Genomic DNA, 26,941 nt, shown 5'->3' with positions numbered 1-26,941 from the left:
TACCGGAAGCTCTTCTAGAGAGCTCAGGTTGGTTGGTAACAACTTTATTGATGGTCCGGCAGAGCTTTCGCCGACTGGGCTTTAGGTCTCCCACGTAGGGACGTCGAGGCCTTGCCTCACCGCCGCCTCGCGGGCCTGCTGGACAGCCCAAAGTTGGTCGCCGAGGCTGGGGCTGCGCAAGGCAGCGGCCCACCGCGGCGGAAGGGTTCCGGAGTTAGCACCTTCCGGATTTTTGTCACAGTCCCAGAGCATGTGATTTAATGTGGCGACCTCAGTGTGGCAGACCTTTCATATATTTGTCGGGTATGTACTCGGGTAGAGCCTGTTACACTGTGCGGGGTTGGGGTGCGTCTGCAGTTGTCTGAGGGCCGCCGCCTGCGTCCTGTTCAGCTTGTCGCTGGGCGGAGGAAAAGTTCGGCGGGCCAGGCAGAAGGCCTTGGTAATTTCATTATAGCTGGTCAAGCGGTCTTTGGTGTTGCCCCATAGACGACGGTCGCCGGTGGATTTAGTATTTATCGATTAAAGGCCATAAATGGTACTGTGATCCACACACAGAATTCCTTGTATCGACTCCGCGGATGCAGCCTGTGTGAAGAGTACATAGGCGTTACCACTTTCCGCCGCTCCTTTTGTAATCAGCGAAGTGATTTATCGGCAGGATTATTGATATGCTGTTTGACCGTGTTCGGCTGCTGGCGTCCTCAAAAATGCCACCTCGCTAACGCCCGAATTTACCATAGCCACGTCAGAAAGAGCTCCTAATGCCAGGCTTGCGAGACGCATTTGTACTCGTGCTGCGGCCAGAGGAGGCGCTTGCGCGCGTGTTTAGTTAAGCAACGTGTACTAGGCCCCGTGACAGTGAGCTCTTTCCGTTCGTGTCGTGCTTCACTGCACAATAAGTACGCTTCACTCCATCATATTGTGCGAACTTCACCACAAAGCATTGCGGTGTTGCGGCGACGCCGACTATAGAGAACTGACCATTCTGCAATCTGTTTAAACGATGTTTCTCGTATTAGTAAATTGCACTTTAACAACACCGAATGCACCGTTACCACCACGAAAAGACATTTGAAAAGCGAGAAAATGCGCATAAAAAATGCAGCTGACGGCGCTGCCTTCAAGTTCTCGCACCAGCTCGCATTGACGTCGGATTTTGACGACGTCTGATAGGACCTACGTTATTATTTATTGGTAAAAATTATTTGCATTGTCTTCTGAGTCTTAAGGAGCTTCCTTCGCGCGAGCGGTCGCTATAAGAGATGTGCGACATCTTGGATAGCGACCGAGATGTGTAATTATGTAACATTACCGCTGCGTATAAGTTTCTGTTGTTCTTAAATGCTGTCGGATCGCTGGTAACTGCTGGCCACACCATAAGTATATGAGTGCCATTAGGATCTATTTATTTTAAGCTATTTAATATCATTAAAGGCGTTTCCCTGAGGCATCCAAGATACCATCTATCAATCTTGTACAAGGACGGTCTCTTTTTCTCTAAGCTTCCACTTTGGGTAACGTTAATTTTCTTTTCACTGACATGGCAGCTATCATGAAACGACCAAAGTGAGAAAGTTTTATATGCCTTACCTTTGCTTCGAAAGGGCATTCAGAATGATCTCTTTTGTGACCTCTCTTGTGATATCTCTTGTGTTCGTTTGGCAGTCTATGGCGGGGGCGTAGCCAGGGGGGTTGGGGGGTTCAAACCCCCCGAAAATTTTCAGTTTTGCTTGCGTATATATACACGCGCACATACAACCGCACGCACGGACATACATAAAGTATACTTGACCCCCCCCCGAAAAGAATTTCTGGCTACGCCCCTGGTCTATGGGACTCTCAGAAGTCCACGCCAAACACTAGTTCCAATATACATACGTATTCCTGGTGTTCTTGAGATTTCTGATTCGATTTTCGTCGCGTTTGGTTTGCTCGATACTTCCTCTGACAGGGCGTCACGTATCCGGCCATCGAGGCCCAAGTGGCGCATTGGATCCCAGTCAACCAGCGGGCCACCGCCGTCTCTCTCATACACACGGGTGGTTTCTTCGGAGTCGCCATGGGAATGTACATCTCCGGGCTGCTGGCCGGCTCGAGCTTCATGGGAGGGTGGCCTTCTGTCTTCTACGTGTTCGGTGAGTGAGATTTTCCGACTCTGACCGTCCTCAGCGCCTTCGTTGCGGTCTTTCTTCTGTCCTCCTTCCATATTTGTTGTGCAGTCATGTAGTTATTAAAGGGACACTGAAGGCAAATATTAAGTCGATGTTGATTGTTGAAATAGCGTTCCAGAAACCTCGCAGTGCTACTTTCGTGCCAAGGAAATAGTTATTTTGAAATAAAATCACGTTTTCGTGGTCCGCACGGCGTAAGCGCACTTCAAATCACCCTCCTGAACGGGCCTTCTGAAGTAGCATCTGCCTTGCCCAACGTTGCCGCCTTTACTGCGCGGCCGCCGACACTAGCAGCAGCAGAGCGAAAGTAGCAAGAGCCACAGCAGCAACAACGGCCATCGAAGCTTGCCGCGATGGATGTCGTCGGTGAACCCGACAACGAGACATTGGCTCGCGACGCTTCCGCAGAGGCACGGCACTCAACCACTTCGAGCGTAGCGGTTCGTATCGCGGCACCCAGTGAAAAGCCACGTCAGTTTCTTCGCTGCAGCTCAAGCGGCGTACACCATTCGGACAACCGGCAACATCACATGCACGCGGCATATTGTCGAACTTGCCGCCACAGCGACTTTCGTGAGCGTGCAAAGCACACGCGCAGCAGTACGCGATACCGAAACTACCACTGAGACGAGCAGTTAGGCGAAAACGGAACTTTTGAACCGCTCGCGCCGTTCCCCATGGCAAAGCCAAGCGGTTGTTTTTTACACGAATCAAACAGAAGCGGACAAGCAGCATTTTATTACGTGTTGTAATGCACTGAAGGTACTTTTTTTATCGCAGCTGGCTTGACTACTATAGTCATTAATTGTACTCGCGACTCTTGATGTCATCGGGATCATTCTAGATTTCCCACTATTGGCGCGTATGGCGTCGTACACTTACTTTAATTTCTCGATTAGTGGACCACTGCTGGTGATAATATTGACGTTTTAGAGGCTCTCAAACGTTGATCTTTCACTCTGACGTAAATTGTTATTTGCCTTTAGTGTCCCTTTAAGACGAAAGCCTTAGATGCCTCATAAAACGCGAAAATTGACCGTCGGCGTCAGCACGAGTGATACAATTTTGTGAGGTCACTATCGTGCCACATCTCGTGACGCCACATGATGACGTCATCACATTACATCGTCGCTTGGTGAAAGGTGGGCCGATCACGGAGGCGGTGCAAAACCAGGTGAGTTGCAGAAAGCTTTAGGAGGAGGGCGGGAAAGGATCAATACATCGATTCAAAAGAAAAAAGAAGGCGGCTTTCGCCTTCGAGTCGCCTTAGGCGAATGCATTAGAGAACCCGTGCCTTCGTTTAATCACTCACTCACCAAAGCTACCACTTCATCGGCGCAGAAGCCGTAAAGCGTCTCGTTACGCCTCACGAGGACGAGCGGAAACGGAGAATAGACTGAAAAGTGTCACGCACTGCATCCGTACTCGTGGTGTACAATTCTTACTTCTTTAATTACCTTCGTTGCTTACTTCTATATTCATTTGGCCCGTTAGTCACCCTTCCCCAACGCAGGGTAGACAGCAGGTCTGTGCACTGCCTAAGCTCTGTCTTTCCATCTAGTGCTTCTCCTCCTCCTCCTTGCGTAGGAGTGATGGTGTCTTATTTGCATGAAACAGAAAGTGTATTCTTGCCGAACGCAGGCTTGTGGACGTGCGTGTGGTTCGTGTTTTGGATGTTGCTGACTTCGAACCGACCATCTGACCACCGGTGGGCCACCTCCAGGGAGGTGCACATGATCGAGGCCGACCTCGGTGACCAGATGCCCACGCTTGTGAGTACCCTGCGCTGTGTGCGCAGCCGCACGCCCGAGAGCGAGATAACTAACCTATATTAGTCGAATATGTACTAACGGCCCCAGTGAAGGTCTCCTTGGTGTGGTAACGCCCCCTGGCCCGGCATGTCCTTTCTGTGCACAACCTCCTCTCCCCAGACTCAGCAACCGCAATTAATCGGACGTTCGTGGGGGAGTAGTGCACCCTTTCCCAGACGCGTTTCTGGGGATAACCTCGACGGCAATTTACTTTTGAATATGAAAGTTGAGGTCCTGGCTACGCCAAAAGGTGCATTTATTTCATAGATAAGTCTTTCAGTAATTATAGGTTGACGAGCCTGAGCCTACTTTTATTTTTCATACCATAGTGTGTCCGAAGCAAAAAGTAGTTTAAGTAAAGATGACGCTTGAACTAATAAACAGTGGTATAACAAGAAATGCTTCCGATACAGGACTCGTCTTTGTAAGCAAGTGCTTACTACTCCACTAACTATACTAGGTTGTACGAGCACATCACCACGGTCAGTGACATCAGACGTGATTGCAACAATTCGCTAGCACCACATTATTCTTTAGTACACAATACTAAAGTCCCGGAAGTCAAGAGTTCGACGAAAGTTCGTCTGGTCAGGCATTGGATGAAATGAAACACGGTCAACGACCAGTCTGATGGAGTTATCCGACGCTTCGGAACCGCGTACGGGCTCATTGTTCACGCATACGGGTTCATTGTTCACTTGTGAACAATGAACCCGAACAAAACTTGCCTTAGCGAGTGTGTCAAGAGTTGTTTAAGGCGGAACTGAAATCCGTCGATGCGAATTAGAAATAGATGCCAGTTGGAGCCCGTTCCCGGTTGTTTGCCGTCGTTTTCCGGTTGCGCGATACTTCACTCATGTTTGAGCGTAGGGATGGTAATATTGATGAATGACCGACTTGATGGATTAAAGCTTTTCGATTGATCGATTTACAGACGGTGACAGGAGTGACTCGAAATTTCTGAAATCGAACTAGGATGCCGAGGAAGAGCCACGTCATCCCTTTCTTCCATCACACTGCAAGTGCATTACGCCGCGCAGTCACCCTGGCTCGCAAACTCTCCGCGAAGACATGTCCAGTGCATGTTCCCTCGTCTACCGACCGATACCTCATCATAAAAAACAACAAGAAAAAAAATTACAGTGGCTTAGCTCGGCTATGCCAGGATATACGTAGCGTTAGCTAAGATTCAGCTGATTATTCTCAGCATTACTGGTTGTCAAGCTTCTCCGATTTTCTGCGCCGCTTAGCAGCATTTGCGCTCTCCTTCTCCATGGCCATAGCACACTGGCAAACGACAGCCAGGCGGTCTTACAAATGGCTAACCTCCCTGTCCTTCCGTTTCTCTTTTCCTACTCCTACTCCCCGCTATATGTATACCCCAACTGATACGTCTGCGTATGCGCGTGAAATGACAGGCGCTATCAAGCGGCTCCGGCGCAGCGTCAGACAGCCACCGCGTCAGACGCCGCCGCCCTCCGCTCCGCCGCGCGCGGCGGCGGTGGCTCCGGTGCGCCAGCTGGGCGCCGTGTGACGTCACTGCTCTTCGCGCATGCGCAAAACGGCTCTCAAACTGCCACGCGAAGCGTGGCAGTTTGAGAGCCGTTTTGAGAGTTTTGAGAGCCGACGACGAAGTAAAAGAAGGCACAGGACAGGCAGCGCCTGTCCTGTGCCTTCTTTTACTTCGTCGTCGTCTAGTGAGCGCTGTTTCAACAAAGATGAACGCATACCAACTCGCTCAAGCTTCCATTCTTATGAATTTTCAGCGCAGCTTAAGAAACTAGGGTCCTTAAAATTACGTATGTATGCATTTTCTATTAAAGGAACACGCCACCTAATACTTACCTAGTGATATTGCACCTCAGATATGCATGATATTTACTTTTTGATCGACAACGTTCACAAGTATGAACAGCCGTACCAGTTCAAGACGGCTGGCCCTTGGGCAAGTGGTTCAACTTTGGCCGAGTGGCTGAATCGAGGGACGTGCCGACAAACAGAAAGACAGACAGACAGAAAGACAGACCAAAATTTCTGCGTTTAAGTTCCCCAAGAAAGACTATCGTCTTTAAAAGTTCATTCCGTCGTTTGACGCTATGAACACTTGCATCGACACTGTGCCCAACTGGGACTACTAAGCATTACCCCTACGTACTCGGACGAGACGGTGTCGTTGGAGCCAAGTTTATTGGGCACATTTACCTTAAGTCATCTTGAAAAGCCCCCGTGCTTGATCTGGCTATGTCGAAAAATTCTGGTGTCTATGCAAATATATTTACACATAACCTACACAATAAAATGTACTGCGTAAAAGAAATTGTGTTTCCGCTTGATCATTTAAACAAAGGACTGCAAGGTAACGAAAATTCATGAATCGGTACCATTTAAATGCATGCTACGAGTTCCTCAACAAGCAAGGCACAGGTTTAACCAGACCCTTTCGCTGTTTACAAACAAGGCTGCTGGACGACTTCCGGTTTTGTGTGCCGGTGTTGCCTAGTATCATTGGCGGGGAACAAAAGCCTCAGCGAGTAGCCCGCACATTTTCAACACTTTTCTCCCTGTGTATGGCCAAATATTTTAAATAAATATTCCTCTAAACTGCACACGCAACATTACAAGAGTTAGGGCTTCCCTTTAAGCGCCTTCCTTTTACCTTAAATCAGAAAAAGAGTCTTTCCTTATTCTGGCACTACATAAAAAATCCGCTTTCTGCTTCGGCTTTAGTCAGTGATAATTGAAGTGACCGGAAGTTTCTTGGGTGCAACACGTGCTGCTTCTATCTCAATATTGAAACCGACCGAAAAGGCGAATAGCCATAGCAAAAAATCACAGCATATCCACGGAGTGAATGATGATGAGTGGGCGAAGCTGCGGAGGTTCATTGGTAAACCGTGAATCTTCCGTGAATTCTGCCCAGTACATCTACACCGACGTGAGATCGGGCGCGTTTATACTAAAGGTTCGATGAGAGTTATGACGACTTGCAGCTCACTTTAATTTTACATGTACGCTGTGAATTTTCATTGTTTCGAAAACCATTGCTTTAGAAAACATCTGGCGTCTTTCGTTAAGCAGCTGGCGTCTTTTCGTTTTGCTTTAGAAACATCTGGCGTTCTTTCGTTCTGCTTTTAGAAAACATCTGGCGTCTTTCGTTGGTTTATTTCATCAATCAACGGCGTTTTGAACAAAATTTTTATTGTTTAATCACGCACAGGAGAAATCTCACCAGGCACTACCTTGGAGGTAAACAATGGCTGCTAATGGGAATGAGAGACAGAAGAAGTCGGCTTTTAGCTAACACTTACACTTCCACTTCTACTAACGTTTCCTTCTGGAACATGCCAATGGCTGCTAATGGGGAATGAGAGACAGAAGAATTCGGCTTTTAGTTAACGCGCACGCTGCGAATTTTTTATTGTTCAACAACGCACAGGAGAAATCTCCCACCGGCACCACCTTGGAGGTCAAGATCTGGTACTAGCGTTAAGACTGGTTACGTACTACGACGGGGACGAACGGGTGCCGCTTTAAGGAGCTTCACCCCTAAAAAAAATGAATGAGTTGCAGTAATCATGTACACACGTGCGGTTGCCGAACCGTATTTTACATGCGCCCTAGTGACATGGGCACACCACTCAAGCCTAAAGAACGCTGCGTCGCTACACGGGTCGCATGCAGCACGTGTGGGATAGCTGTTGCACTATCACTACAGTACAGTTCTTAGAGGCAGGTCCCCTCACCGTAGTGAGTGCCCATGCATGGCAAGGCAACACTGTAGCCTACATTATCCAGCACCTATCCGCCTTTCAGCTGACACAAGCCAATATTCGCAGTCATTTAGCAAAGAGTAGCCGGTATTAGCCGTCATTTATGCTACACTACAGCTTGTGTGGTATGGTTATATACTTGTAACGCAACTGTACAACCTTCGTTGCCTTCTGCAGCAAGACTGGAAACAGCGAGGCTGGTGGCCTTCCCCTCCTCCTGTCCCTCCTCCCACCCTCACTACCCTCTCCCAACCCTTCGCTCTACTATACATGGCTATTTTATGCCTTCTTTCTATCTCTTTTTTTTCTGTCTCTTTCGATCTATTCCTTTCGCTCTCTCTCTGTTTCTCTTTTATTCTTTATCTCTGTCTTTTCTACTTCTCTCGCCCACAGCAGCGTCATCATATGGTTCCCACAAATGCTTATTCTGCTAGCATGACTGGAGGAAAAAAAATGTGCCTGGATAGCCGAGTCGTTACGATGCTCGCCTTTGGACTGTGGGTACCGGGGTTCGAATCCCGCCTCGCCAAGAAATTTTATTTTGTTTTATGTACTTCTTCTCCGCCTCCTTTCCTTCCTTGAACACGTTGCAAGGCGATGCATGGTGACGTCATCGCTCGGCGGAGTTTTGCGAGCACGAACGGACCAAGCTCGAGCTTAAAGGGGCCCTGCAACACTTTTTCAGCGTGGTCAGAAAACGCTGCCGATCGGTAGTCGAAGCTTCTTAGTTGAGGCGCAACACGCGGCCTGGAATTTGCGATTAATTCTCGAAGTGAGTTAAAAATTGCTCCCTCTTCTCTCTACAAAGTATGCCATAAACCCAAACGATCACGCCATGGACACAAAGTCCACGGCCATTGGCTGATTTGAGCATCGTGAGCTGCATGGTCGCCGCGGCAGTCGCGGAATGCCGCCACATGCCCCCGCGCGCGCTCGCCATCACACTGAAAGTAAGCCGCGCCTTCAAAGAAAAGAAAGAAAAGAAAAGAAAATGCTCACGGTCATGACGCGCGCTGACGAACGAATGCATCTTCACATTATTAAGCGCGGAACTGAAGCGACGAGGACGGGACAGGACACACACACACACACACACACACACACACACACACACACACACCACACACACACACACACACACACCACACACACACATGCGCACACACGCGCACACACGCACACACGCACACGCACACACACGCGCACACACACTCACGCACACACACACACACACACACGCACGCACGCACACACAAAAGCCTACTCCCTGTCCCGTCCTCGTCGTTTCAGTTCCGCGCTTAACTATAGGGATATGTCGCACCATCAAGGCCAAAAAAACCACCCTTGCTAAACCCATCTTCTTGCCCCCTTGTCATTCCCCCCCCTCCCCCAACCCCTGCGTAGCTTTCAGCGCGCTTCCTGGCACAAAAGGAGAGAGAAAGCGCTTGAAGTGTGCGACAAATCCCTGCAACTCCGCTCGTACTTCAGGGATTCTAAAAGATATTGCCGCAGTCGATTCGTGAGGCTATAAGCTCTTTTAATGAAGTCAGCCGATGATTACTTCGAGAAGTGCTGCAGGGTGCCTTTAAACAGCTCTGCTGTTCAAATATTCGTTGGGCCGCAACGGCGATATGCGGATGTTACCAGCGAAGCTGTGTTCGCGTCTGCATTCGCGTTTCTGCTGTAGACGGCTGTCCTCTCGTTCCTCCAACGTTAGCGGCTGCAGACAGTGACGTTCTTCTTCGAACTCAGGGTCCTCAGTCGTATTCTCCGCTTTTGCACGATTCCGTTTTCGCTTTCTGTATTCATGTTGCCGCTATCGACGCCTCTCCGCTTGTTCCTTCAGCGTGAGTGCGCTGCGCCGACTCGCCATCTCCGGTTTCGCGCAGTGCTCTGCCCCACACTGAAAGAGCGCCACCACATTACGCTTAGCGTGGCCTCCGAGATTAGCTCCGGTTGAAGGAGTGTGGCGGCGGCGCATGCCTCACCGCGTGGCCTCCGAGATTAGCTCCGGCAGTTGCCGGAGCTAATCTCGAACACCACGCGCTGAGGCTTGCGCCGCCGCCACACTCTTTCACATTTTCCCCTGCCAGTCTCCAATCCTCCTTTGGGAGCTGTCTAACGCCATCTTCATCAAATAGCACCGGTGCGCACCGGGGTGCTCTGGTTCCCCGTTTCGTCCAATCATCGCAGCATCTTGGCGCCCCGGTGCACATCGGTGCGATTTGTTGAAGATGGCATAAGTGATGCGTAAGCACAGAGTTTCATTGTGGCAAGCTGCCATGGAGTTTTATACTGTAGTTAAGGCCTTCCCTGTATGCTGTTTCGGGCGGCATCGGCATGACGTCTTCCATATTCTTCCCAGCTTCCCAGCGTTCGTGAGCGTTCGAAAGGCCCCACATAAGGCGCATCCCACGGCCACCGATGCGCGAGTTTGCCATAAGGTTTTCGCCAAGTATAACTTTTCCTGATGTGTACGATTCGCCATGTTGGCTTTACCTCTTGTTCTAAAGATTGCTTTTAAATGCGCAAGCATTTTTATATGGACTCAACAAACAAGACTTACCGTCCGGCCGTCCGTCCCTCTGTCACGTAAGACGATGGTCGCAATGAAGAAATGAGTGAATCAAACAAAATAAAATTTCTGGAAGTTGTTGAACATTGTGACCTCCTGCTGTGTTACTAATACTGTACGCTATCTCTCTCTGCATTTAGACATTTAGTAACTTCGTGCACCTTAGCTTAAACCGTGTATGAATGTTCATCTTTCTTTATGTACAGGCTCGCGAGACCCCGTGGAGGAAGATGTTTACCTCGACAGCAGTGCTGGGCGTAGTGATGGCTCACTTCGGCACCCACTGGCTGCAGTACGTGCTAGTAAGCGAGCTGCCCACGTACCTGGGAACTGTGCTGCACTACGAAATTGACGATGTGAGTGACGCGATTTTTTTTCTACAGCAGCGCTGCTATGGTCGCGGTTCACCGTGTCTCGTAGATAGAAAATTATCATCATCATGAACGAGCACGCGCTCTATGACCGCCCAAGCATTCTGTACAGATGGTTAACAAGAGAAGCTGAAACGTAGTGGGATTTGCCCAATTTCTGTGGCACATACCCGTTCGTGATGATGATAGTTTTTTGTGCACACATTTGTACACACCAAAGTTTTTACGGCAGTCTTAAATAATAGCTTCGCGGTTAAAACAGTCGTATGTCGACTTTATATCAAATTCCACACGCTCATGAATACAGACGTCATCAGAACTGTGCTTTCCTCATATATAAGGAGAGACCAAGAAAACCGGTCTGATGTTCTGGGAAGTGATTCGAGGTCTCTGCAAAAAAAGAAGAAAAAGGAACGGGGGGGGGGGGGGAGATTATGTTCCTTTCAGCAATAGTCCATGATTTCATGTCGCATCCTCGTATACGTAGACAATTTAGGTTGCAGATAATACTGTGTGGCTTCCGCTGAGAATCAGGTTCAAGATAATCGACTTCAGACGATTTCCTTGCTCGTTTGAACTCGTCATGATGTACGCTTCATGCACTCTTCGCACATTTGAAGATAGGTTTGACTTCTCGTAAAATCCACTTTTTGGTGGTCAGCTCAATTTCACTTTTTTTAAAGGCTGGAAATGTGTCACTATATTACAGTGCGAGCCATTTTTTTATATTACGCTTTAGAAAAACATTAAAGGTCACTGTCTGTCCGTCTGTCCTCGAGCAAATCATTTGACATCGCGTGGTTACTCCTGCCTTTTTTAGGGGCGAAGCTCCTTAAGGCGGCACCCGTTCGTCCCTCGTGGTCGTAGTAGTAGTCGTAGTGCGTAACCAGTCTTACGCTTTGACCTCCAAGGTGGTGCCGGTGGGAGATTTTTCCTGTGTGCTGTTGAACAATAAAAAATTCGCAGCGTGCGCGTTAACTAAAAGCCGAATTCTTCTGTCTCTCATTCCCCATTAGCAGCCATTGGCATGTTCCAGTAGGAAACGTTAGTAGAAGTAGAAGTGTAAGTGTTAGCTAAAAGCCGACTTCTTCTGTCTCTCATTCCCATTAGCAGTCATTGTTTACCTCCAAGGTAGTGCCTGGTGAGATTTCTCCTGTGCGTAATTAAACAATAAAAATTTTGTTCAAAACGCCGTTGATTGATGAAATAAACCAACGAAAGACGCCAGATGTTTTCTAAAAGCAAAACGAAAGAACGCCAGATGTTTCTAAAGCAAAACGAAAAGACGCTAGCTGCTTAACGAAAGACGCCAGATGTTTTCTAAAGCAATGGTTTTCTAAACAATGAAAATTCACAGCGTACATGTAAAATTAAAGTGAGCTGCAAGTCGTCATAACTCATCGAACCTTTAGTATAAACGCGCCCGATCTCACGTCGGTGATGATGTACTGGGCAGAATTCACGGAAGATTCACGGTTTACCGATGAACCTCCGCAGCTTCGCCCACTCATCATCATTCACTCCGTGGATATGCTGTGATTTTTTTTTCGGGAAGTTTAGTTTTGGAGTTGGCCCGTAGCGCTAGCAAATGACTAAATAGTTTATTCATCGAGAAACGATCGTACTGTTATATTTTTTCTGGTATCGTATATTTCCGGTAGCTTATATTAAAGCTTGTTCGATATGCATCTTGCAAGAATGTGCTGGGAGGTGGGGGAGCCACTTCTAGAAAAGACCGTACTTATTTTCCTATTCAGTTGTACTGGTGCGTATTGCCCATTGTTTCAAGGAACCACGAAAAAAGATCCCGTTTTCGAGATCGATACAGATTACTTTGAACTCACTTACAAAAAAAAAAAAACTACACGCCTTGCCTCATTCACGGTATGCGCAGCTCAATAGTTGATATTGTCGCGACGTCAAGAGAGAGGTCGTAACGCACAGATCAAGAGAACAACAGCAGGTCGGAGTATTTTTAATACCGCCCGCAGCGAGCTCTTCTTCTTTCTTCCTTTCTGTCTTGTGCACGCAGCATATGCCCATTTGTGTTGTCGTCTTTCTTATCGCATGCACGTGGCAATATCATCTTCGGAAGCAACGTTACACCGTGACACTGCGTTAAGACTGAATGTTGATTAACTCAACGGCCTAGTGACTTTTCCCGCCGAACTGCACCAGCATTTTCGTGTACCTTAAGCCAAAACAGTTCCAAGAGGAACTATAGCTACTGGACACTAATGAGGCAAAACTTTCAAAAACAAGGTCTTCAGTGGGCTGACTGGTTAAGCAGTTCATACCTGCTGCGCATAGGAACGAAATCACCGACTGGAGCCTGAATACAAACACAGGACAGCCCAGTGCAAACTATCCTTTGTTTAATTTTTATTTAAACAAAGGAATAAAGAAAGAAAAAAAATATACGTGGTTTGCACTTGTACCTTGTACTGTCCTTGGCTTTCTGGGATTGGGGGAATCTCTCCCTGCTTTCTTTTTTTTTTTACTGAGAGCTGTAGACGCAAAGACGTAAAACACGCGAGCGACGTCGACCGGCGTTAAGCCTTTCCGGTGTATATGTCTGTTGCAATTAATCACTTTACGCTTTCTTTTTTTTTAATTACAAGAGCTTGCCCTTAGTCCCAGTATGAAATAGTGTCAAACATGCACGAAGGAACTTGATTCGTATAGAAAAGCCAGCAGCGAACTATAACATGGCCCATTTCCGTTGGGTCTACTGTTACAAATAGTTTACAAGTGCCTTGGGAAGACTCGTCATGTACAAGAACATTTGGCTGAGCTAATTAGCATTTTTATTATCTCTTTAAAATAATTATAATGCAAAACTGAGCTAGTCTTTAAAGTACTACCGTCGATCTGGGGTATCTGCACAGTGGCATGTTTGACGATTAAGACGCTAAAGTGCTAAAGCAAGATATGATGGCATACAACCCCCACCGTTTTGTGGAGGATGTTTGAACAGGAATAAGGGCCAGAGACAGGCTGGTTGACGTTTCGATAGGTAGAACCTTTGTCAAAGGCTTTTGACAGAGATAGGTCCACCCATTGTGACGGCGGCGAGCCTGCCTGAGGCGCCTATTACTCTTCATAGAATCCCTATAGCACACTGTGTTTACATCCTTCGGCTCCCACCTCTGCCTTTGAACCCCCTAGATGTGCAAAAGGATGGCGCCTTTTAGACGGGTAGGTTACTAGGACATCGACGGGAGATGACCTTGCCTTATGAGGAATCCATTCCTAAAGACTGCAGAGTCAATACGCTGGGGTGACTGTTGCAGGCAAGATAATAAGGTCGAGTTGTCTACTAGAGTAGGATTTCCATGCGCATGAAACACGGGTTGATGGTGTACACATGCGTAACTAAGGCATGCTGTACGCTGTGCAGAATGGCCTGTACTCTGCACTTCCGTACATCGGCGCCATCGTGTCCGGAGCCATGTCGGGCATCATCGCCGACTACCTGCGTAGCCGAGCTCAGATGTCGCCGACGCACATTCGGAAGCTATTCAACGGACTCGGTAAGTGCACATGCTCGTGTTCTATAAGTACGGCTTTGTTCGTATAATGCTGCCGTGCTAGGCTGCGCCACGATAGGCTGAGCTGCGTCTTTACTTGTACTTAACGGCAATACTTACTGATTGGCTTTGTTTGCTTGAGCTGCATGGACAATTCAGAGCTCGAGCTGAATGGCAGCTCGAGCTCTAATAGTTCATACTAGGACGCAAGGCTTAAACCACGTAGCCTTTCTCTGAGACCGCTTAGTAGTGGTTAATACGAACGCGACAAATATTTTAAAATGATAAGACGACAAGCAGGATAGATTATTTGCGAAATATAGTAACTGACATCGGAAGTATGTGGATTTTCATATTATTGCCTTGTATGATATTGCAAAGGGCTACTAGAAGGTTAATTGGCAGGTTGACATGTGTCAGGCGCCGTCTTGTAAACAGGGCTGACGATCCGAGCCTCACGGTCATTTCCAGTTACATGGCTTCAGAACGGCGCAACAAGGAAGACGAAAATACGAAGGATCACACGAACACAAGCGCCGACTCACAACTAAAGTTTATTCCATATCACAGAGCAGATATATACACACACGTGGCCTCACACAACGTCAAAAACCAAAAAAACAACCAAAACCCAAAGCACGTTAACCATTCAGGTACAAGATTTCTTTATCCTGTAGCGCAATCGAGGGACAGCTGACACAGGACTGTTTTTTATTTTGAATGTTCCATGCCTCGATTACTTCCCGAGTCGTCTTACCATGATGCCTTGAAATGATGCTAGTGAGGCTAAACTGAGGCGCGCAGCCGCACTTCTGACAATGCTGAGAAATGTGCGAAAAACTATCACAACGTAAGTTGGCCGCATGTTCCCTTAATCTCACGTTAACACATCGGCCCGTCTGGCCTACATAAACAGAGCCGCAAGACAACGGCAGACTGTAAACCACATTCGTAGCACAACTGATAGCCGGATTTTTGTGCTTAACACCACAACCGTCTCTCTTTTCTTTTTCTTATTTGGCCTCTGCCTGTCTCTCTACACGTTCGCAAATAGCCCCTGATTTGTTTGGTACCGAAAAAACCACTTCCACCCCATATCTACGTGCGACATTTTTCAAACCATTTCCAGTTAATCTCTATGTACGACTGTCACGTACCCTGATGGACACTTAGGAAAAAAAAAGTACTACAAACATACGAAATGCCGTATTTATTCCTTTTGTAAAATAATGGCACCTGACCAAAATGTGTGCACAAAGAGCGCCAGTATGCTCACAGACTGTATCGATGAGCTCGCGTCGTTTCATTGAGCCGCACAAAATGAAGTAATGAGTTGGTGGCCCGAATTGTCGACGCTGCCATGGAGGATCAAACATAAGAACGTTTGCCCCATCTCTCGTCATCGATGCTTAGCTATACGGCAAGAATTCTCTATGCCGCGAGAACCCTGTGGGAAAAACGAACGTTAGGAGACGAGAGATGAGTCTTGCGTCGCCGCAGTATTGTTCAGGAACGTACTATTATCACGTGCAGCGCACCTGGTTCCCTCGATAATGCTGATGATCGTGCCAGCGGTGGGTGGCTGCAACGGGCCACTCAGCCTGGTGCTGTTCGTGTTGGCCGGAACTGTGCGTGGAGTCAGCGAAGCCGGCTACATGGCCATCCCCGTCGACATGGCACCGGATTACGCAGGTGAGCTCAATTTTTCTGAGGTGGCAAGTGCACCGCCGACTGATGGAGCACGCGTAACTAGTTGGTCTCAATGAGATGGTCACATTATACTCACCTGAGAGAATTCGCTCACTGACCGAATCTTTAGCTGCTGGACCAATAAACGGCACCAGAGCAAGCCGTCGGAATGCGCTTAATGTTTTGCTACATGATCACGATTGCGCGAGTAAAGGCAAACGCGGGAAAGAGCGGTGAGTCACGTGAGCGCGGCAGCAACCACGATGCATTTCGGTATGGCGAACGAATATTAATTGTTATCAAAAGAAGAGGGGCCTTAATGAAGAACTGGTCAGTGTTGCCTGACGTGGTCTGGCGCGTCAATGTCAGAACACGATACGCACGGTCTTCAAGTAAATGGCGCTTACACCCACCGCGAGCGGCTGCGCCTCCTCATTTCCCAAGAAGTGACTTTCAATCAATCACACTCACGCATTAGCCACTACATAAACGACGACTCTAAGAGGCGTCGACATCCCCTTAAACGCATTTATTTTCAAGGTATAAGTGGCCCTTTTATTAGCGTTTAATTAACTATCCACTGTGCTAGCTCAGCTTTTAATCCACTCAACTGAATCCTCATTAACATATCTATCCTACACGACCATTAACTAGAACCATTACCACCTTTTTTAAAGGCTTTCTTTCTATTTTTTTTTCGGCTTATTTGTAAGTTTGGTTTCAAACCTTTTTTTGGGGTTACGAGAGGTCAAGCTCTCCGCTATAGCCTTATGTCGTTAGCAGCTAGCGGTGTAAAAGTTATGACGAGCACTTCATTATTATGCAGACAAAACTGGTAGATCTGCCACAACATAACAATAGCAAACTAAATAAAAAGCTAGCATAACGAAGAAAAGTCACGTGAGAGAAACATGCACGTGGCGTTGAATCACCGTCTTCGTCGTCGTCGCCTCGTGCATTGGGCGCGCGCACGCCGAAAGGGGCCGCTGCGAACGCCCAACCCAATACTTGGCGCGTAGCGCACGAGTTCGGCACAGCGTCCCTGAAGCTTCGTAGCGTGGACGGAGAGCCACGCAATCGTTTCGACTCATAAGACCAGTCGGTTTTGTCTGCGCCACCGCGTACTGCGACGCACAACCGTCACCACCTCCAGTACACAGCCCTAGATCGCCATGGACGAATTCACGGCATTCGAGACGCATATCGAACCGCCGCCGCAGCAGCATCAGAAGCTGGACTCTTCCATGGACGACCTGTTCAGCGGTCCGAGCCTGGGCGGCGGTGGCACTTCGTTGGAAGAAGAGGTGAACCTGCTGGAAGGATCGGTCAGTCAGTTTCCTGCCGATCTGCCGCCGGGCAGTTTCTCTCTGGATGACATGACGAGCCCCGACGCGCCTTCGAGGCCACCAGCTGTGCCCAAGGACGAGCCGGAGACCATACGCAAGTAAGATCACGCATGACTCATCTATTCCGCATGTTTAGGCGATTTTACCGCCCAACCGACGTGGTGCTACGCAGGCTCGATAAAAGTTGTGGACCCCGATCCTTGATTTAGGTGTCTGGTAGGGGTACACACACGTCGTCATTCGTGCACCCAGGTGTATTCCTTCGTTTAACTTTGTGTTTCGCGCGCTGCCGAAGCGTATACCAGAGACCACGTAGAAAGAAGCACGCGGTTGAGATCTGCTAAGTCATTCAATTAATTTTCAGTAATTATCTCGACACTAAATAGCCCGTTACATTAAGTAAATACATTCTCCGATATCATATGTATTCAATGTAACTGTTAACTTGAATGAGAGCCATTGATTTCGTAGAAGCTTGCTAAGCGGATCTCAGAGGCCACGTAGAAAGAAGCGTGTGGTTGATACCTGCTCCGCTAGGTGCCGCAACGATCCCAGTTGCTCACAATCTTTCAGTGAACTCAATCAGTTAATTTTCACAAATTTCCCTGTCAGTTAATGATCCCTTATGTCAAATTATGCTCCTATATCATATGTGTCCAGTATAACTCTTAACCAGAACCACTGATTTCTATATTTTAGAAGACTTCTTATGAATGTTTCTAAAACCGGAAGTAAGTGCTTGACTGGATATGCTTGTAAGAGAAACGGGAGCGTCACTTGGGGCTCATGCCACTAATAAGTGGATGCAATTCTACAGAGTAAGTTCAGCTCTGATTCGCACGCAGCAAGCTAATCGCGTTCGCAAGCAAGGTTCCGGAAGCAAGGTACCGGAAGCAAGGTACCGGAAGTTCGCGATCACTAGGTTGGCCAGGAGAACAGCAGTGTATAGTGAAATTAACCGCCTCAGTGGTGTCTCTATTACTGTGTCACTTGATACGTCTTGTGAATAGGAAATCGCCACTTGGGTCTAATGGTTATGGCGCTCGATTGCTGACTCGTAGGTCGCGGGATCAAATCTCGGCCGCGGCGGGCGCATTTTCGATCAAGGCGGAAATAAATGAGGCCCGTGTGCTTAGATTTAGGTGCGCGTTGAAGAATCCCAGGTGGTCGAAATTTCCGGAGTCCTCCACTACGGCGTCCTTCATAATCATATCGTGGTTTTGGGAAGTTAAACCCCAACAATTACTATTATTATTGTTATTATTGTGAATAGAACGCGCACAGCATGCAGAATATAAAAACGGTTTCATAGGGTCAGACTTAGCAAAATTTCCGGCAGAATGCTCACTGGGGCTATTGCATGTGACAGCTGGAATACTGCTTTGTTGACAGGTCATGTGCAGTCTGAACAAAACATTGTGGTAATGGAACTGCTCGTGGGCTGCTGAGCTCCTTGGATAAGAATGAGTGCTGCCATCATCATCCCTCTCCGCCAGTGCAGGGTAGCAAACCGGACGTGCGTCTGGTTAACCTCCCTGTCTTTCCTTGCTTCTCTCTCCTTCTCTCTCTCTCTCTGCCCGCACGTGCAGAAACAGAGTGCGCGATGAAGTATCGTTTACGGTGGAAAAGGCATGACAAAACATTACACGTTGCCTTCTTTCAATCAATGAGCTCTGGTATAGGGTATTTAAGACGCAGTGCTTAAGGACCACCGAGTGATTTTTTACTCCTGAGGTATACTTAGGTAAACCTAGACTAATGTTACGCAAACTCTTTCATGCTACTTCTGCATTTTTCTCTCTTTCACATTATTTATCGCAATACGGTCACCGCTGTTCGCGTGGCTTTATACGTAGAGGTATAGAATGTATGTTAGTGTTCAACCTTCGCGATGGTTCAACGCTGACATCATGGACTCCTGCATCTTCAGCGCACCGATGATGATGATGATGACGATGCTGAAAATGTTTCATTGAGTAGAAAAAGGATTAGAGGAAGATTGGTCGGATCCTTATTTCGGGATTCCGCTGGCTAAAGCCGCTTCCCTGGCTCTTTCCACGAGAGCTTGCTTGCTTGGTCCTCGAGGGTCGTGCTGGACAGGTCTGCCTCCCATCCTTGTCATGGTGGCGGGTCTTTGTGTGTAAGGCACTATTAGCCTGAGAGGTCCTTGCCATATGATATAAATCTGCTTTCTACCGGCAGAAATTGCATTCAGCTGGAAGGATTCTGGCTCGATGATACCGATAATCGCGGAGCGCGTTATGCTGGATCTTCTACAGTCTTGCTTTCCATCGCAGGTGGCGCGAGGAGATGCAGCGGCACCTGAAGGAAAAGGACGCCCAGGAAGAAGTGAAGAAGGAAGAGCTGCGCCTCAACGCGCAGCGCGAGCTTTCGGACTGGTATGCGCGCTACAACGAGTCGGTGGCCAAGTGCCGCGCCGCCAACCGGACCGCGATGCTGGCCGAATGGCTGCCCGGCGGTGGAGCCAGGGACAGCGGGCCCGCCCCGGACAGGGTGCCCGAGTGGGAGAACATCGCGCGCCTCTGCGACTTCAACGCCAAGGCGTCGCGCAATGCCAAGGACGTGTCGCGCATGCGCGCCATCATCCTGCAGCTCAAGCAGAGCCCGCCACCCATGGGTGTCGTCTCGCCAGTCATCTCCATGTGAACGACGCGCTGACTTCGCGTGGAAAGCATGCTGTTTGGTCTCTACTGAAAAGTATGCCGCGGCCCTTGGAACAGCGTGGCTTCTTGCGTTCCGTCTGTCGCGATGGACAACAGAGCTGCGATGAAGGCTAGCCCATTGTTGTTAGCCACGTGAGGAAAATAAAAATAAAATGGGCCTGAATGTCTGCGAAAGCAGTTGCCTGGTAGCAAAGGGTTCTTGTTGTGAAGCGGTTTGTTAATGAGGCGCCGCACTGGCCTCGGAGGCCATGTCTGGTCTCATGAAAGCCAGCCAAGAGATCCTGATCGACGTACGCCACACTTGCAATTATTTTGTGTGCATACAAGAATTCACATACCATGTATGGTATGTGAATTCTTTAATAACTATGCTGCCGGGCAGGGGCGTAGCCAAGGGGGGGGGGTTGAACCCCCCAACCCCCCCCCCCCCGAAATTTTTCAGTTTTGCTTGCGTATGCAGGCATGCACACATACAAACGCATGCACGAACACACATAAAGTATGGTTGAACGCCCCCCCCCCCCCGAAAAAAATTTCTGGCTACGCCCCTGCTGCCGGGCTCATTGCCGCTTCTGCAGATCAATGTTTACGACACTGTATATTGGCGTACGCTAAGCGGATGTCGAAGCTTAAATGTGCCTGACGATATCGTTACAATGTTTCAAGCTATGGAATGTAGTGTGTGGCCCATGCTGACAGTCTCAAAGGAAAATGCATATCTTTTAGAAGCACCCTCCCTGCGCCTTCGTAAGACGGCCGCGATTATGCTGACGTTTCTGGAAGAGCCTCTGAGTGCAAATTTTTTTTGACGTTGCGTAAAGCTTAATTTAGATAAGTGAATGCTCGAGGATGGGAAGGCAACAGAAAGCATTGCGCGGCGACACTGCGAACACATAAGAAGAAAATGGTTAAGTCAACCCGTGCAATAATCCGAAATCGACATCTCTGTACGTCTCTCTCTCTATTATCTTCTTTCTTTATTTTTATTCTTATGTTTAACCCGGTTTAACGTATCTCTGTCTCCGTCAAGGCAACCTAGATACTCATCTGTCGTATGTATGCGAGCACTTAGCCAATACGGTCTGAAAACATGAAGGGAGCGTGTATAGAGAACCAATGAGATGCCGCCTTCTTTCGCGAAATCGGGAAGAGCGAGAGATGGAGGTTCAGCAATCATACATTCAGCATGGGAGCGAGGGGAAAATCAACTCATTGTTGTACTTCATTGCTGAGCGCCAAAGCACTTGCGCATGGTGTCTACGAGCGGCTAGCGTCTTCCATTCTATAGCTGACGACGATGTCCCCTGAGTCGTCAAGCAGTAAAAGCCTTGCTGTTGCTCTCTCTCTTTACGACCAATATCAACAGTTTACAGCGTTGGCGTGTGTGTAAGTGCATGAGTTGAACTTTATGCGCACGAATTGAAAATAACGCTGTTTCCATAGTGAGCAACATTGGTGACAGAAGCTACTGTAAACAACAGTATATCCAGCCTCTGATGGCGCGGACGTGTAATGGTACGCCGTTCCAATAGACGTACTGCATTGTACTTAAAGCTGTAAAATTGCTAAGCCTGTCTACATATAGTTGTATCCATAACCGAAGAGATAATATACGACACGACTTCTCAATGCCGTGATTTATGAGGCATGTACAACTTTCGCGACGTTACAGATTATACATTCCTTTACATTCATCTTCTCGCGGTACTAACGGTCCGATTTCCTCGTCTTATTTCTTTTTCTTATTCACATAGGGACGATCCTGGGCATTTGCGTCAGCATCGGCAACACCACCGGCATCCTGGTGCCATACATCACCGGTGTTCTGACAGAGACTAAGGTATACTTGGTTCACTTGTATCCCAAGCAACGCGCCAAACTCTCTTCAACGTGGGTTTACCTTTAGTAGTGTGATGTAGTGTACAATATTTATGTGCAAGCTTCGGGCAAAACGATGAAACAAGCAACGCCACTATGTGCCCTCGCACCGTTAATTAACGCGTATAATTAAAGTTCATATCACACAGCGGCGAGTGGTCAATCTGTACGCACAGAGGGGACCATGCACACCGTCTACGACAAAGGGTGTGATACTATTTTACGTTTACAGCAGAGTCGTTATGTTCAACGTATTCCGAGTGGCGTGGAAAAAAAAACTATCACCATGAAGCGGCACGCGCTATCTTCGTCCTCTTCTTCCTCTTCTGCTTCGCTCCCGGAACACGTTCGCCGATTTGACCGGCGTGGGATACAATAACTCTCATAGACGAGAGAACGAGTACGGAGACAGAGAAAAAAAGAAGATGTAGAAAGAAAGAGAAAGACAGAAATACAGAGAAAGAAACGAAAGACAGAAGGAAAAAGATAGAAAGATAGAGAAAGAAATAGACGGACAGAGAAAGATAGAAAGTGAGGGGGAACGAGTACAGAGAGAGAGGGAGAGATAGAAAGAAAGATCAAGTGTAAATTGAGAGAAAGAAAGCGAAGAGAGAAAAATATAGAAAGACAGAGAAAGAAATAGACACAGAGAGAAAGAGATAGAAAGGAACAGACACAATAAAGAGGTAGAAAAAGAAAAGAGAGCAAGCATAGCCATGTATGGTATAGTACAGGAAGGGGTGGGAAAGAGAGAGTTGAGACGGTAAAAGCCTAGCCAAGACAGGACCAGCCAGGTACCCACCAGCTCTGCTTTTACCCAGCCTTGCGCGACTTAGTGCAAGCTGCGCTAATTTCTTTTATAAGCCAGAAGTCCGGGTTCGCACCAACGCGTGAAACACATTGGTAGTTTATGTTTGTTGTCTCTATGTGCTTAAAACGCTACGCGGCTACGAACTTATGGACAGCTTATGTGTTGTATAGTGTTACTGCGAACCGAAAGAACTCCTTCATGTTCGAAGAACCGCATTCTAGTGAACAAATTAGCCATATTGCTTTTTTAGCGCAAAAAACGACACCACAAGAAAGAAGACGGGACACAGCGCTACTCTCAACTGACATGGTTTATTGCGTCACTCCACTCTTTATAGCAGCCAGATACCGGTAGGACATGCGCCGTGCACCCTATGCACCCGTCTTCTTTCTTGTGGTGTCGTTTTTTGCGCTAAAAAAGCAATATGGATCCTCACCAACTAGCCCGCCAACGCATTTTGTTGAACAAATTAGCCTACGCACGAGCTTAACGGTGAGTGAACCCACCGACTTCCGGTCATGTCACTTTAACTTAAGAAAAATAGCGGAAGTGAAATGATGCAACCCGATTCGTGGCGTTCTTCTTACTACAGCTTGAGGACATTGTCAAGCCGGTCATGCGCAAACACCGTACTCAAGAAAGTATGAACACCTAGCTTTTAGTACTCAGTAATGGCGCACTAAGTCCGTAGGAAGCCTAAAGACGAAACGCCGTGGGAAATTTTTCGACATATTTTCGGCGTGCTGTCGATACTGTGCAGCGCTACGGTCGTACTGTAAGCCGAGCCATAACACTTTCTCTCTGGTAGTCGACCTAAGGTTGCAACATGGCGTACATTGAGCAAGTCGGCGCTAGGCACATCACGCGAAAGGCATGCCAGATGCACCTTCATGCGTGCGGTCACCGCTGAAAACTCCAACACTAAAATGGTGCTTGCTTCTTCCGCAGAACACCCTAGAGCAGTGGAGCTACTCCTTCTACCTGGCCGGCATCGTGGGCCTGGTGACGGGACTGTTCTTCCAGCTGTTCGCCTCGGCCGAAGTGCAGAGTTGGGGCCTCGCCGAAACGACGACGGCAAACAAGCCCTTGGCATTCGCCAACGAAAAGACGGCGCTGAAAACTTGCAAGGAAGCAAAGCTGACGAACAGTAACGGTGCCACCGCACCAATCACCGATGGGAAGGAAATGAGGACTGAGCTGTGATACACGAACGCATCCTTGTTCGCCTGAGCAGTGAACCTTCCAGGAGAAAGCAAGGCCTTGACATGGCCGAGTTTCGCACTATACGCTGCTGTTTGCCAAATGAAAGCCCAAAGCCACGCACCAACGAGGTCGTCGCATCGTCTCCTTTCGGAAGCAGCTATTAATGACGACGTTGTTTCGCGTGAAACCGTGAACGCGAGAATGCTGCAGACTGTGTGCGCATCGAAGTGCGGAAGATACCTTCACGCGTTTCCAGAACGAAGTGACAGTCGGATTGTCTTGTCGTTAGACAAGACAATCCAACGCGAACCGTTGCCTGCTCCGTGGTAAATGTGGCCTCCTGTTCCTGTTCAGTATCTGTATTGTGACGTGCTGTGCTGTGATGCAAGACGATGCGAAAGTTTGTTGAGCGTGCGTGTGCGCGTTGCAAGCAAGGGCAGTGTTGTTCTCACTTGCCTTATACACATGCATCAAGTGAATATTGTCGGATACTAACGCGCAAACGCTTTGTACGTAAACTGCGGCGTATTCTGCAGTGGCCTTGCGGTGAACTATTCGTCATCATCGGTCATTCTCAACATTCATTTTCTGCTCTGTGTACTTGTGGTCCCTTCAACTGGGCAGCTCAGTTTAGGTGTATACATGTGCTAGAATACATATGTATGTGTGCCAACGCGCACACACCGAAGCCTACGTTGGCCAAGTCGCGAAAGGTTCAATGGGCTACGTGCATAAGTATTTTCTCGACTGCAGTTTATGTATCGGCTGTTGGTTGCGGGGCTGGGATACCCACGTGGTGCACGTCATGCCATATTGAACAATTATGTCTTTACTAGTTTAATGACGTCTCGGCTTCCACACGGAAGCCTTAGACTTCCGTGTAGAAGCCGAAACGCCATAATTCATGTGCCTGCTGCAAAAAGCGCTACCGGAAGCAAATCAGGCACACTTTAAATTCGAGGATATTTCAATTTGACGACTTTAGAGTATGCCTGATTTGCCTGTATGCTGGTTTTTGTGCCATACAGAATGATTTATTGAATTACAAGCGTCGCAGCTTAACGATGTAGGCATTTGAAACCACGCAGCGTCAACTTTCGTGCGGAATGCTCATGTACGTTGCCTGCAATAATCAAGGAGCACGTAGTTTATAATCAGCCATGACCCCCTGCCATGCAGCGGGACTGCTATCGTATATCAAAATATATTTTACACCCTTTTAAATTTTTAGCTATATTGTGATTTCTCGCCCTGTTACACTGGAGTTGTTTGCCAGTCATTTCGCGACGCTAACTTTATCGGCGTTCATTCATAGATGTCCGTATCCTACTTGGGGCACACGTGTTTAGAATGCAGGAAGAGAATTAGGGTACTGTGTACTCTAATATGGGATAGTATTACGCTGTCCCTTAATAAGTTAGCTATATGCCGTGTACGAAGAGTACAAGAAACAATATTGCAGCTAAGTGACTTTGAACTCTATAATAAACCACACTGTAAGTGCTACGAAGGTTTCAAGAGTGAAGTGACAACCACATGGGCGTATTTGGGGCGTATCTACAGCGTCGCTGCGCGTCACGGAGTTAGCTTCTGCAGTTACGTCATCCGGCAGACAGTTCCTGTTTACGCGTACATATCGTCTCTTAATTGTAATTCAAGAAAACGAACGTACATATATATCCGTTGCATCGCAGTAAGGTATACCCAGCTGCGTACATTATTCGGGCGATACGACCAGAAGTTCACACTTGCGCCTTAGAATTCCACCGAGAATTTCTCGTGGAAATCGTCATGCTTATAACTTTACGCACTGTTGATTTCCCACATCATAGTTAAGACATACGAAGCGACTGTCACGGAAAGCGACGGTATATGAACCTATTAACCACGGAGTGAAGGGCGTCCGCCGCTGTGGTATAGTGGTTACGGTGCTCGACTGCTGACTCGAAGGTCGCGGGTTCGATCCCGACCGCGAAAATTGCATTCCGATGGAGGCTCAATGCTAGAGGCCCGTGTAAAGTGCGATGTCAGTGCACATTAAAGAATACCAGATGGGCGAAATTTCCGGATCCCTTCACCACGGCGTGGTTCATAATCATACATCGTGGTTTTGTCACGTAAAACCCTGCAAATTATTATTGAAGCGCGGATGAACACAGGACTTGTACATCAATGCGCCGTAGTAGCTCAGAAGTGAATATGTTGCGCTGGTGCGCTCGAGGACGCGGGCTCAATTCCCAGTCACGTAAGTCGCATTTCGATGAAGGCAAAATGCAAAAACACCCGTGTGCTTACATTTATGTGCACCGTGCACGTTAAAGAACACCGTGCGGACAAAACTGATCCGGAGTCTCCCGCAATACGACGTGCCTCGTATTCATGTCGTGGTTTTGACCCGTGAAACCTAATAATCTTTGTTTCCCCCTTTCATTCTTTTACAGCGCACTGCGTCCATGTACTAGCTACAAAAACAATCACATGGTGGAAGTTCTAGGCATACAGAGGATGCATGAGTAACTCTAGCTCCACGCGTTAATTTACAATACGCAAAGACCGCAGTATCCTGTACAACGCGTTAATGATCAAAAACTGTATTGGTCGCATAACTAGCGAAGTGATACATTTATATGACCGCACTAGCTGCAAAGCTTGTGCTGTGTTAGTCGATGCTACATGTCGTGACTTATTGCCACGACGGCTGTATCTGCATTATGTACGCTGCTTCATTCGTTCGCACGACCTCGATTTTCTTTATTTGTTTTTTTTCGTACAGCATGCTTTACAGTTACTGTGTACGAGCCTTTCGTGCCAAAAATATACTTCAACGGTTTTAAGAAGGGTTTTGCATAAAGATATCCGAACCAATGTGCACGCGTATCTGCTATATTTGGAGAATGAGCAATTCATATATTTTTTTTTTTTTGTTGGTAAACATGTTTCACACCATCTGCCGCATGTTTCCATCACCAGTCCCGTCCTAGATGTATATTTCCATTGATAAAACTAAATACCAATAAGAATATGATTGTTCCCTTGGTGGTATGCAACGATTGCGCAGTAAACATCAAACCAAATAGTTATTTTCTGTCCCTGCTTGAATGA

The 26,941-nt window shown here is 47.8% G+C and overlaps 1 protein-coding gene across 2 annotated transcripts in view; it reads left to right on the top strand.

The window, feature by feature from the left end:
• Positions 1–26,941, top strand: part of LOC119383160 (sialin) — a 49,733-nt gene extending 22,792 nt beyond the window's left edge. The window contains exons 4-10 of one of the 2 annotated variants that reach the window (XM_037651180.2): positions 1,952–2,135; positions 3,813–3,943; positions 10,534–10,683; positions 14,099–14,231; positions 15,762–15,920; positions 21,702–21,787; positions 23,585–26,941. In XM_037651180.2, coding sequence (XP_037507108.2) covers positions 1,952–2,135; positions 3,813–3,943; positions 10,534–10,683; positions 14,099–14,231; positions 15,762–15,920; positions 21,702–21,787; positions 23,585–23,839 — 1,098 coding nt within the window. In that variant the 3' untranslated portion in view covers positions 23,840–26,941. Of the gene's footprint in view, positions 1–1,951; positions 2,136–3,812; positions 3,944–10,533; positions 10,684–14,098; positions 14,232–15,761; positions 15,921–19,560; positions 19,732–21,701; positions 21,788–23,584 lie in introns of those variants that run through there. The other variant, XM_037651182.2, reaches the window with a different exon arrangement.

Source organism: Rhipicephalus sanguineus, chromosome 2 (assembly GCF_013339695.2).
Source record: "Rhipicephalus sanguineus isolate Rsan-2018 chromosome 2, BIME_Rsan_1.4, whole genome shotgun sequence".
NCBI lineage: Eukaryota > Metazoa > Arthropoda > Arachnida > Ixodida > Ixodidae > Rhipicephalus > Rhipicephalus sanguineus.
The sequence above is the reverse complement of the archived record's forward strand: the minus strand, read 5'-3'. Positions and strand labels throughout refer to the sequence as shown.